Below are 13,253 nucleotides of genomic sequence, written 5' to 3'. Positions count from 1 at the left end.
TTGTCCACTTGATACCATTCTGTCTTCCTCCACACCATCTCATCACTCACGCCTGAGGTCAGACACAGAGTGAAACTCCCTCCGCACCATCCCATCATACACTCGATGGGGTCAGACCAAGAGAGAAGCTCTCTCCACACCGTCCCATCAGTCATGCCCGAGGTCAGACACAGTAACGTTCCCTCCAAACCGTCCCATCACACAATCCTGGGCTCAGACACAGAGTGAAGCATCCTCCACAAGACACTATCGCTCACGCTCGAGGTCAGACACAGAGTAAAGCTTCCTCTACACTGTCCCATCGCACACTCTTGCGATCAGATACAGAGTGAGGCTCCTTCCTCACAAACCCATAAATTTCGAGTTTATTGTCGGATGCTCAAGCCCATGTGTACACATGTGCAAAAAGAAACTATCTGGCTCAGCATCACAGGCACTGAGCATCGGAGGCACAACATTCACAAGCACTGTAGTGTAAAGCTCAGCGCAGCACTTTACACTGCCAGCCTGACTGATCGTGGTTCAATTCACGCGCTTGCAGTGCATGGGCTTCCTCGTGATGCTCCGGTTTCCTCCCGCATTAACCAGTGATGCTAAGTAGTTGCCATCCTATGTTGACACCAGAAGTTTGGCAACACATGCGGGCTGCATTACGCTGTACAATATTCTACGCAATAACTGCTACAGTCCGTGACACTCAGTATTCTGGTCTATGCTACTGATTCCTCCCCTCTCCACACAATACGTCCTACTGTATGCTACTCACTAAACTCACTACGCCACTCGCCACGCTGCTTGATTCTTCGTGGTTCATCCCTCGCGACTTACCGTCGGAGGCCTTCCCCTCTCAAGTACGAAGTCGGCGCCCACCAGCTGGACCCTGACACGAGTGATCCCCTCTGCCTTCTCGCCCTCCTGCCACTTCTCCGCGGTCACTCGGAACCAGGGGGCAGAGGCATTGCAGCACACCTCGGCCAGCGTGTGGGTGCAGTGACCCCGGAGGCGGGCCGGTCGGCCGTCGAAGCTGAGGAGTTGGGCCCCTCCGCCTGTGACGGTGCAGAGGGCCTGGGCGGTGAAGCAGCCCCTCCTGCCCCCGCGGATGGTGCACACCTCCCCGGCCTTACAGCCCAAGGGGACGCAGTGGACTCTTCTTCCCTGGGAGCACTGGCACACCTCTGCACACTCTGGAGACACCCTTCGCTCTCCCAACTGCAAATACACAGAACAACATTAGTTCCTGGCAGAAGGACAGCCACTGCAGTGAGAGCGTGAGACGCAGAGATAACGCATGTGCTTGTGTGTGTTAGAGACAGTGTGTGCGAAACACAATGTGTGCATGTGGGTGTGAGAGAGCAAACTGCATACGTGTACAGCAACTCACACAAACTGCTGGAGAAACTCCGCAGGCCAGACAGCATCCATGGAAAAGAGTAAAAGAGTTGACGTTTTGGGCCGAGACCCCCGCCGGCTGTTTACTCTTTTCCATGGATATTGCTTGGCCTGCTGAGTTCCACCAGCATTTTGTGTGTTGTTTCGGATTTCCCGGCAAATTTTCGAGAGTTTGCATACGTGTATGTGTGGATGAAATAGGAAATGTATGTGTACTTTAGCTACAGTGCATGAGATAGAGCTACAGGTTCAGAACGCCAGAGAGAGAGTGAGAGTGAGCGCGCGCCCGTGACACAGAGCGAGCGAGAGAGACACAGAGCGCCACACAGAGCCAGAGAGAAAGAGGAACAGAGCGAGGAGGGATCCCGAGAGTGGAGGAGTGGAGAGCGGCGCCACGCGTAGCGAGCGAGAAGGGGAGGAGTGCGCGCCACACGGAGCGAGCGAGAAGGGGAGGAGTGCGCGCCACGCGGAGCGAGCGAGAAGGGGAGGAGTGCGCGCCACACGGAGCGAGCGAGAAGGGGAGGAGTGCGCGCCACGCGGAGCGAGCGAGAGAGGGGGGAGCGCGCGCCACGCGGAGCGAGCGAGAGGGGGGAGCGCGCGCCACGCGGAGCGAGCGAGAGAGGGAGAGACGCATAGCCAGTGTGAGCGAGAGAGCACGAATGAATATGTAAATGTGTGCGGAAAAACTCGCAGCCTCGGGCCACCGTGGTTCATGGGCCCAGTTGTGCGTAAGACCGCGACGAGACTGAGCTCTGCTTGACTCCCTCTCTTGCCTTCATGTAGACACCGTGATGTAAACAGCCGCAGCGATCCCGGGGGACGCATTCGCTCCCGTCGCGGAAGTATCCCGGATCACAGAAACACCCTTCCGAGCACGACTCGTTGCAGTGTAAAGTGGAGGAATTGAAGACACAATCCCGGTCGCACACATTCCCACACGCCTCATAGTGACTGTTGGCCGGACACCGGATGCCTGGAAGACAGAATGACAGAATAAACCTCGCCAACGCTCTGAGCGATGCTCTCAAACCCTCTCTACATCGACTCTGTACATTTTGCTGCCTCGGTGAATCCAAGAAAGCTTGCCGTGCCCCTGATTCCCCGGGAAGCTAAACAAATTCAGCGTGTTCCCGGTGCCCCTCACTGAATTATTACCACTGTCCATAGAAAGTTCCCAGCGTGAGGCGGGGTCTATGATAATATTGGCTGCTTTTCCAAGGGGCGAGGTAAACACGTGCACTGAAAAACTGACTTGCAGTAACATCGCAGACTCACATCAGCAACACTTCAACAAAATTGACAGTTGCATAATGAGCTCGCGTAGTGGCCTAAATGCAAGAGGCTTCAGAGGGTTGTAGATTCAGACAGCTCCATCCCGGGCACAAGCCTCGGCCGCATCAAGGATATCTTGCCTCACGGCATCTCTCACTAAGGCCCCTTGCCATCCGGTTTATGTCCTCTTCGCATTACTACTATGAGGGGTGGAGTTAGTGAGCAAGAAGGTCCACAGGCAATGTTACAGGAGCAGCTTCTTCCCCTCCGCCATCAGATTTTTCAATGGCCCATGAACACTACTTTGCCATGCTTCCTTTGCATTGTTTATTTATTATTGTAACAGAGTAAATAGTTACTCCTTCAGGAAACTGAGGGGAAATCTTATGGCGCTGCATAAGATCATGATGGTTTTAGATGAAGAGACTGCTCTGTCTGTTTCTTCCTGGGTAGGGTATCGAAAGCCAGAGAGCACACGATTAAAGTGAGAGGGAAAACGATTAAGGGTCGGGTTTTACCCACACAAAGGGAGGTATGTGCATAGCCAGAGGAAATGGTAGAGGTTTGTACAATTATAATCTTTCCCAGGTTTGTGGATTTAAAAAAAAAATGCTTGGCGCTATATGGGTCAAAGGCGGGCAAATGGGAATGGCTTAGATGGATATAGTGTTGAAGAATGTTCTCAATTTTCTAAATTCCAACTGATACAATCCCACAAAATTCGAACAATGTAATGTAGTGTATAGGGCTTTTAAGCGGGAATTTAATAAGGTACCCCATGCAAGGCTTATTGAGAAAGTAAGGAGGCATGGGATCCATGGTGTATTTGCTTTGTGGATCCAGAACTGACTTACACACAGAAGGCAAAAGGTGTTTGTAGACGAGTCATATTCTGCATGGAGGTTGGTGATCAGTGGTGTGCCTCCGGGATCTGTTCTGGGACCACTGCTGTTTGTGATTTTCATAAATGAGCTGGATGGGGAAGTGGGAGGGGAATAGATGAGTACATTTTCTGATGACACAAAGGTTGGGGGTGTTGTGGATAGTGTGGAGAGCTGTCAGAGGTTACAGCAGGACATTCATAGGATACAAACCTGGGCTGAGAAGTGTCAGTTAGAATTCAACCCAGATACGTGTGAGGTGGTACATTTTGGTAGGTCAAATATGAATATAGTAGATTATGGCAAGACACTTGACAGTGTGGAGGATCAGAGGGATCTTGGGGTCCGAGTCCATAGGACAATCAAAGCTGTGGCGCATGTTGACTGTGCCGTTAAGAAGGCATACGTTCTATTGGCCTTCAACAACCGTGGGATTGAGTTCAAGTGCTGAGAGGTAATGTTACAGCTATATAGGACCCTGCTCAGAACCCACTTGGACTGCTGTGCTCAGTTCTGGTCACCTCACTGCAGGAAGGATGTGGAAACTATCGTAAGGGTGCAGAAGAGATTTACAAGGCTGTTGCCTGGATGGGAGAGCATGCCTTATGAGAATAGGTTGGGACAACTTGTCCTTTTCTCCTTGCAACGATGGAGGATGAGATGACCTGATAGAGGTTTATAAGATCATGAGAGGCAATGTTCATTTTGATAGTGAGAGGCTGAAGCCCAGGGCTGAAATGGCTAACACGAGAGGATACAGTTTTAAAAAGCTTGGAAGTAGGTACAGATGAGATGTCAGGGGAAAGTTGTCGCTTAATTTATAAAAGCGCAAGGGAGTGGTGAGTGCGTGTAACGGGCTGCCCGTGATGGTGGTGGAGGTGGACACGAAGGGTCTTTTAAGAGCCTCCTGAAAAGGTAATGCACGTTAGAAAAATAGAGTGTTATGGGTAACCGGAGAAAATTTCTAAAATAAGTACATGTTCTGCACAGCATTGTGGGCCGAAGAGCCTGTATTGCGCTGTAGGTTTCCCATGCTTCTAACAAACCCTCGCGAGACATCCCACTCGTTCCAGTGATTAGTTCGCTGTCACACCAGAGATCTCAGGGGATTCAGGGAGAGCTGGAAAATTAGATGCAGAATTGCTCAGTGGTTTGATGCAGAGGGTGTTGGTTCTTTCTTGGATTGGAAGCCGGGGACTGGTGGTGTTCAGAGATCTGTGCTGTGACTCTCGACTTCAAAGTTTGTCACTCTGATCTACATCAATGATTTGTAGAAGGCATAGTTCTAATGCGAGGATTTACAAGATTGGAGACGTAGGTGGGCTGAGAAATAGAAAGTGAAGTTTAATACGGATAAGTATGAGGTCTGCGTTTTGGGAAGACAAAGGAGGTCACTGTTTTCACAGTAAACGTTAAAGTGCTGGAGAGCGTTGTAGAATGCAAGAACCTGCAAGTACAGGTTCCCTAAAAATTGTGAGACGGGCAGACAGAGCAGCGAAGAGGGCGGTTGGCACGCTGCCTTCATCAGCCAGATCACTGAGCAGAGGAGTTGAGATGGGAGATTTTGTTGCGGCCATATTAGAAATGATGTACTCACCCTGCTGTAGGAAAGATGTCATTAATATGCAAAGGGAGCAGATGAGATTTACGAGGATGTTGCCGGGACTCGAAGACCTGAGATATGGGGAGAGGTTGGGCAGGTTGGGACTTTATTCACTGGATCATAGAAACTGAGGAATACTCATAAATGGGGCATAGATAAAGTATAAGCGTGCAGTTCCACCCACACCACCCCACCCCCCACCCCCGGTGCTGGGGAATCAAGCTAGAGGGCTTCCGTGCTGTGATACCGTGATATTTCCGACAGGCGGACCCTACCGCAGAATGTCTCGGTCCTCCAGGGCTCTGGCCTCATCCCAGCAGAGCGGCACGCCTCGGCATAGCTGGAGAGAGCCTGGCAGAGGCTGGCCTCCAGGCCGCCGGTGGCGCACAGGTCATAGACGCAGCTCTGCTCGAAATCCTGAGGGTCGATAGCGGCATGGCAATGTCGGAAGGGGCCGTTCTGGGCTCGGAGGAGGCCGCAGGAGGACGGCAACGAGTAGCGTTCCGCCTCGGTGCAGACTCCGCACCCATCTGTGCAGGAGTCCCGGCATACGTCCCCTCCGCCATCGCCGTCCACCCTCCAACTGGCCCCGAATATCCCCGGCGAGGTCGTAAGGTTCCCGCTGCGCGTGCGCAAGTCGTCGGAGGGGTCCCCGTTCATATTCCCGCACATCCCACAGACGGCTCCGTGATAGGATCCTGGCAGGGTGATCGAGGCGTGGTGGGAGCCATCGTAGGTCACGGTCAGTCCGAAGTCCGCTGTCGCCCTCATAGTGAACCCGGCGGTCCGGACTTGGAGTCGGCCATCCTCGAGGAAGACCGGGACGGAACTCCGGGTCCCGTTCACCTGCAAGACAATCGTCAGGACTGTATCAGTTCCACGACAAATCACACAGCCCCGCATTAGTCCCATAACTCATCCCACTGCCTCATTCCCTCCCACTTCACTGTCAGTCCCCAAACTAAACCCATGACCCGCGCTCTCCCAACTGCCTTATCATTCAGCCCTGAAACGAATCGCACTGCCCCACATCGAACCACAAACATTCAATCCCAATCACTCTCCGCCAAGAGAGCGTCCGGCATCAGGAGGAATTCCAACTATTTCGAGCTAAAATTAATGAACTGAAATAGTTATTCTCCCGCCGATTTACCAGGACGTAGTTGGTAGTCCCCTTGAGCATAATAACTTCAGTTCCGTAGACCAGGAGACGGACGAGTCTCACGAACGATACGGCCACGCTCCCGCGGTTCTCGTTCGCTCCCTCCACCCTGTAGTAGGTCAAGTCTGACAGTCCATCACACAGCTCGGACAGGACATAGGTGCACGTCCCCTGGAAGTGGATGACCCTCTGGTCGAAGGTGTAATAGTGGGGGTCTCCGTAAACGTCGCAGGTCTTCATCGAGACTGGGCGGCAGGCGTGGAACGGTGGAGCAGGAACGCAGATCTCTGCCGCGCCGCACGGTTCAGAAACACACGTTAACAACCCTTCCGAGGAACATTTACATTTGGTTTGGCAGCTTCCATTGACCCATACTGTCTGGTTTTCCCGAATGTACATTCCTGCGGAAATATTTAATGCGTTACACACTTACTCCGGAGCAACCTCTCAGGTTAACAGGAATCAGAATCCGGTTTATTATCATTGACATATGACACGGAATTTGTTGCTTTGATTTCTGAATGCTTCGTGAACCCATGAACACTAGCGCGCTATTTCTCTTTTGCACTATTTAATTTCTCTAATGGTGTCTTTAGCTATCCAGCTATCTATCCATCCATCTATCTAATTTATCTATTTATCTACAGTATGAACTTTGTCCATATTTATTCATTATCTTACTTAGTTGTTTATTGTAACGTATAGTACTCTTAAGTATTGCGCTGGACGGCTGCAACAGAACAAGAACTTTCACAACGTATGTCAGTGATTAAAAAAACAACCTGATTTTGATTCTAATTATTTTGCAGGAGGGCTACCTTACAATCTCCTCCCTTTCAGAATTGAAGGCAGCAGAGACCGGGGAACAGGAGAGGAGATGAACCTCGGGGCAGATCAACCTTTGTCATATTGAACGGCAGAACAGCGAACCGCTTCTACTGCTGTTGTCTTGCGTTCTGTACTTTACCCTCCAACATTTTGATTCCTGCCACCGATTGGTTTTCAGTCCAATTCTACACTTTCCCTTCGTTCTTGTATCTAGAGTTATGGAACTATAGAAAAACACAACACGGAAATAGGCCCTTCCGCTTATCTTAACCATGCCGAACCATTTAACCTGTCCCCTCGCATCAACCCGCACCGGCACCATAGCCCTCCAAACTCCTACATCCAGACTTCGCAAATTCACATGCACCGTTTGCGCTGGCAGCTCTTTACCTTCTGGCTGAAGAAGTTTCCTCCCATGTTCCCCTTAAACTTTTCACCTTTCTCCCTTAGCCCATGACCTCTGGTTGCAGTCCCACACAAGCTCAGTGGGAAAAAAGCCTGCTTGCATTCACCGTATTTATCCCCCGCATATTTTGTATACCTCTATCAAATCTCCCCACAATCTTCTACGTTCCAAGGTACAGCATAATGTCCAAACCTATACAATCTTTCCTTACAATTCAGGTCCACCAGACCCAGTAACATCCTTGGAAATCTTCCCTCTACTCTTTCATCCTTTCCTGTAGGTAGGTGGCCAAAACTACACACAATACTCCAAAATAGGCATCAGTGTTGTCTTATACAACTTAACCATAATATCCCATCTCCTGTACTCAATGCATTGATTTATGAAGGCAAATGTGCCTCTTAACGATACTATTTGTCTGTGGTGCTACTTTCAACGATCTAAGCTTTCTAAGCTTCTCCTCAATGTTATAAGTGAACGCACACCTACGACTTCCACTGGCAGCTTATTCCACACTCACACCACCCCCTTAGTGAAGAGGTTCTCCTTTAGAATCCCCTTACCCTTAAGTATTTTACATTAATGGGTAACATCTAGTTCTGCATGCACTCACCCTATCTATAACCCTCAAACTTTACACACATCTATACAAACTCCCCACCTCCCTCTCCAACCCCCTCCCATTCTTCTGCACTGTAGCGAATAAGGTCGGAACCTGCTCAACCTGTCTGAATAACTCCAATCCTCAAGTCTTGGCAATATCCTTGTAAATTTTCTCAGACCTCTTTCAGGTTTATTTCAATTTACTTGCAGAACAAGGTCCCCAGACCCACTTGCCAGCGTTTGACCCACATTCTTCAATACCTTTCCGTTCCATGTATCTGTCCAAGTGTCTTTTTGCACTGCTGTCCACGAACCTGCCTTATCAAATTCCTCTGGCAGCTAGTTGCACATATGGACAACCCCCTAAGTGAAAGATGCCCTCAATTTCCTGTTATTTTTCTCCCCTCTAACGATAAATCTGTGCTCTCTAGTTCTTGTGTCTCCATTCCAGTTTATTCACCATATTTATAAACTCGTGGTTTATACGCCTCTAAATCACTTCCCAGTGTCCTACATTCCAAGGAATAAAGTCCTAGGTTGTCAAACCTGTTCCGAAATCTCAGTCCCTCAGGTGTTGACAATATCAATCTTTTCTGCGCTCTTCCCAGTTTATTAAGTATTATTACGATCTATGTTCGTCATGAGTTTAACATCACTGTAAGATCGCCCCTTAGTCTCAATCGCTATCAGATTAATATCAACTTCAGCGTAATTAAGTAGATATAATCAGTTCAGAGTCTAACTGTGATCACAAGAGCTAGAAGTGGAACTTAAGTGCAGATTATATTCTCCTCAAACTAGAAATCAGGCGCTTGGGGCTCGGGGGTTAGAGGGGAAGACAGAGATAGGACAGAGTGGAAGTGTGTGGGAGAGGAAGAGAGCTATCCTATTGAAAAACAGTGGTTTAATTCGCTAATTTAATTTAATATTCCTTACCATTATCTATACAACCCTCGAGTGCTTTGAATGTATCCGCCCTGAAGACCCATCGACCAGGTTCGTCCACGTTGCTGGTTGTCTCGATATCGATTATCTCTGGCGTGTGGGACCCAGGAATCGAGAAAAAGTTCAGGGAGTCCCCGCTGTTGAAGCCAGCCTATTTGGGGATAAGGTGGGTGGGGTGTAGTGGCAGGTGGGGAAGGGAAAGAAGGGAGGAGAATGAGTTGTGAGGGACAATAGAGCAGCTACGGTGGAATGGCGGAGCTTACTCAATGAGCCTAATGGCCCAATTCTGCTCCAAAGTCTTACTGTCCCGCTTTCCTATTCTGAACACGTATACCTGTGCTGGGGTCCCGCCAAGTCCGGTCGACGCGTTGCCGCCACTCGCTGTTCCGGTAGTCCATTCAATATTCCCGTAGTTAAAGATGATAAATGATTGTAAGCCATCGGTAATCAGGACCGCCTGGAAACTGTTCACCTACAATGTAAAAACAGTCACTGTGACGCAAAGTGTGAAAGGGCGCCGAGGATTCGATATTACATACAAGAGAAAATCTGCAGATGCTGGAAATCCAAACAGCGCACACAAAATGCTGGAGGAATTCAGCAAGCCAGGCAGGATCTATGGAAAAGAGTAACAGGTCGACGTTTGCTGATGTCCTGATGAAGGGTCTTGGCAAGAACCGTCCCGAAAATCTTTTCCACCGATGCTGCCCGGCCTGCTGAGTTCCGTCGATATTACATTGACGTATTGTCACTAAGAAACAGTTTTAGTTCACAGCTTTTTAATCTAATGCGGTAGTATAACACCAAGGTTAAATCAGTGAGGGCGGGAAACGGGGTCGGGTGGGATTCACAGGAACGGGAATTGGAGTCTCCCTGTGTCGAGAAGGAGTGAGAAACCAGGTCTCAGTTGGTTAAAGGGGGCGAGGAGCATCAAATAATAAACTGCCTGACGAACAATTGAGTTCTCAAATGGTACGGTACCGGATTATTGGAAATGGATCTCGGAAACCATAATAGATATTCGAATGGATGGAATGAATACCTTGGAGGACTGGGAGCCATAATAAGTAACGTTATCCCAAGTAGCCACAAACACCCAGCGAGCTTGAAATTCGATTCCGGGTGAGTACTTGCGGACGTCCGCCGTGGCCCGTTGCAGTAACGCTTCCTCGGTACTCTCGCGGTAGTAGACGTTGCCACCCAGCCTATTGTCCACATCTGCCCAGAACGGGGCAATGAAGGCGCGCCCGTCCGGTAGTGGGAATGCAGTGGATGTGTACTGGCTCACAGGCACGACAAAGGAGATGACACCGTTGTTGTTGACCTGTGGGGTTCAGCATTGTTAGCGTTAATCGGTACAGCACACCCCACGCCTTACCAGCGAGGGTAAGAACAGCGCCAGCGTCAACAGTTCCTTCAATTCCACGCAAAAGCAGATATTCCTCGACATACTAAGATCCTCCAGATTGTTTGTTGCTCCAGCTTCTACCCCCATATTCTCTCTCCTGTGTCTTTTCAGAGTCACTACATAACAGAATCGAGCTATTCGATGCATCAACCCTCCTCCGCCATCCCATCGGGGCTGATTTATTATCCCTCTCAACCCCATCCACTGATCAAGAACTTAATCAGCTTTCGCTTTAAATACACTCAAATGACTTGGCATGCTCAGCGGCTCTTGGCACGATTTCCATTGATTCACAGAACTCTAGCTTAAATAAAAAAACAATCTATGCTTTAAATGGACGTCCCTCAATTCTAATGCAGTGTGCTCTGTTGTTAGGTTCTCCCCATTATAGGAAACAGCCTCGCTACATTCCACTCTATTTCGGCCTTTCACTATTCAATAGGTTTCAATGAGACCCCCTCTCATTTTTCTAAACTTCAGCGAGTACAGGCCCAGAGCCATCAGACTTTCCTCATACTTTAACCCCTTCACACCCAGCATCATTCTCTTGAACCTCCTCGGGGTCTCTCCAATATTAGCATATTTTTTCTTAGATAATGGGCCAAAAGCTGCTCATGATACTCCGTGCAGTCTGAAATATGCCTTTTCAAGCGTCAGAATTAAACACTTGCTTTTATATTCTAGTCCTCTTGAAATGAATGCTAATATTGCATTTGCCTTAATTTATAAGTTAACACTGACTCAATTTATAAGTTAACCTTTAGGGAATCCTGCACAAGGACTCCTAGGCGTGTTTGCAGTTCTGATATCTGATTCTTTTTGCCCCATTTAGAAAATAGTCTAAGTTTTACTGCTATATTAGTTACAATATTGCAACTACCTTTTCTTTGTCCATTCTCTGATACTATTTAAATCCTTCTGCAGACTCCCTGCTTTCTCAACACGACCTAACCTTATATCCTCATCACTTTTAGCTACAAAGCCATCAATTCCATTATCCAAATCATTGACAGGTATCACGAAAAGAAGCATTCCCAACTCCAACCCTGTGGCTGTGTTGAACTAATCAAATAGGTAACAATGCCTATCTGAAGTAATCCTGGCTGCCAAGACAATCCCCATATCTTTCTATTCTCTGCACATTTGTAGACCACCTATCTCGGAGCCGCTTAAATGCCTTGGCATATTTGCCTCCACCACCATTCCTGGCAACACACTCCATCCACCCTCTAATCTGTTTGTAAAAGATTTGCCGCCACATCTGCCAGGAAAGTACCCCTTCTCACTTCAGAAACAAGCCCTCCAGTTTTGAACATGTCTACCCTGGGGAAGAGACACCAGCTGGTCGACTCTATCTATTCCTCACCAGGACGAAGCCACCTCATCCCAAAACCCACCAGTGCACTTACTTTTCTTTTCTTTCTAAATCTTTTTATTATTAGTAGTAATATGGACAGAATACAGATGATATATTGATAAAGAAATTACCAACATACACATTCCATTACATATGAAAAAAAAACATACATAATAGTTACAATATAAATGAGTTTACCAAGACATAAGCCATAAGATATATGTATGGACATAGTAAATCTAAATATTTCATAATATATAATATAAAAAAAAACAGAAAAAAGAAAGAAAAAAAACAAACAAAATTTATGTAATGCGGAACTAGCTAATCTAATCTAATAACTATAACTAATAAGTAATATAAAAGAAAAAAAACAAAAGAGAAGGAAAAAAAACGGGCTGTTTATAATTTCTCACAAAAATAAGTATTCATCAATGCCGTCACTTCCGGTCCTCTCAAAATACATAAGCTTATATTTTATACTTTATACATTATACTTTATAATATAATTATGAAGATACGTTCAGAGCCTCTTTATAAGACTAAACAGGATTGGGAAAGAGAGCTTAGTTTTAGTATTTCTAGTGAGAATTGGGATAGAATTCTTCAATTAGTTAATACATCATCGTTATGTGCCAAACATTCACTAATACAATTTAAGGTCGTACATAGGGCCCATATGTCCAAGGATAAATTAGCTCATTTTTACTCTCATATAAGTCCTATTTGTGATAGATGTCATTCTGAAATTGCGTCTTTAACTCACATGTTTTGGTCGTGTTCATTTTTGGAGAAATATTGGAAAGATATTTTTGATATTATTTCTACGGTTTTGAATATTGATTTACAACCTCATCCTATTACCGCAATATTTGGTTTACCAATGTTAGATTCACTGCATTTATCTTCTTCAGCCCGTCGAATGATTGCATTTCTAACTCTGATGGCTAGAAGATCTATATTGTTGAATTGGAAAGAAATTGATCCTCCCACTGTACTTAATTGGTTCTCTCAAACTATGTTATGTTTAAATTTAGAAAAAATTAGAAGTGGTACTTTTGAGACTTCTATTAAATTTGAAAAGTTATGGAGACCATTTATTCAACATTTTCATATGATGTAATATGACCCTGTGCCAAGTTCATTTGATTTCCCAGCTTTCGGCTTATGTATTTTGAGAGCACCAGTGCACTTACATACAAGGAGTTGTAGGATCTTTCAAAGAATGGGAACCATGTTGAGATGGATATGTTTGGGGAGCTTCCATCATCGCTGACCAGATTGGTAATATCGCCACTACTGGTACCAAATGGGTAGAACAAATCGCCTGTAAAATCACAGCAACATTGAGTTCACAATTACAGAAATAGGCAGCATTAAAATTATTCTTGAATATGAC

The 13,253-nt window shown here is 47.0% G+C and overlaps 1 protein-coding gene across 1 annotated transcript in view; it reads right to left on the bottom strand.

The window, feature by feature from the left end:
- Positions 1-13,253, bottom strand: part of LOC132398390 (alpha-tectorin-like) — a 46,649-nt gene that overhangs the window by 16,246 nt on the left and 17,150 nt on the right. The window contains exons 4-11 of the mRNA XM_059977785.1: positions 13,051-13,181; positions 10,132-10,413; positions 9,424-9,561; positions 9,081-9,240; positions 6,299-6,708; positions 5,421-5,991; positions 2,163-2,362; positions 829-1,209 (exon numbers count right to left, since the gene is read on the bottom strand). Coding sequence (XP_059833768.1) covers positions 829-1,209; positions 2,163-2,362; positions 5,421-5,991; positions 6,299-6,708; positions 9,081-9,240; positions 9,424-9,561; positions 10,132-10,413; positions 13,051-13,181 — 2,273 coding nt within the window. The remainder of the gene's footprint in view (positions 1-828; positions 1,210-2,162; positions 2,363-5,420; positions 5,992-6,298; positions 6,709-9,080; positions 9,241-9,423; positions 9,562-10,131; positions 10,414-13,050; positions 13,182-13,253) is intronic.

This window comes from Hypanus sabinus, chromosome 1 (genome assembly GCF_030144855.1).
Source record: "Hypanus sabinus isolate sHypSab1 chromosome 1, sHypSab1.hap1, whole genome shotgun sequence".
Lineage (NCBI taxonomy): Eukaryota > Metazoa > Chordata > Chondrichthyes > Myliobatiformes > Dasyatidae > Hypanus > Hypanus sabinus.
Note: the sequence above shows the minus strand (reverse complement) of the source record. Positions and strands in the feature narration are given on the sequence as shown.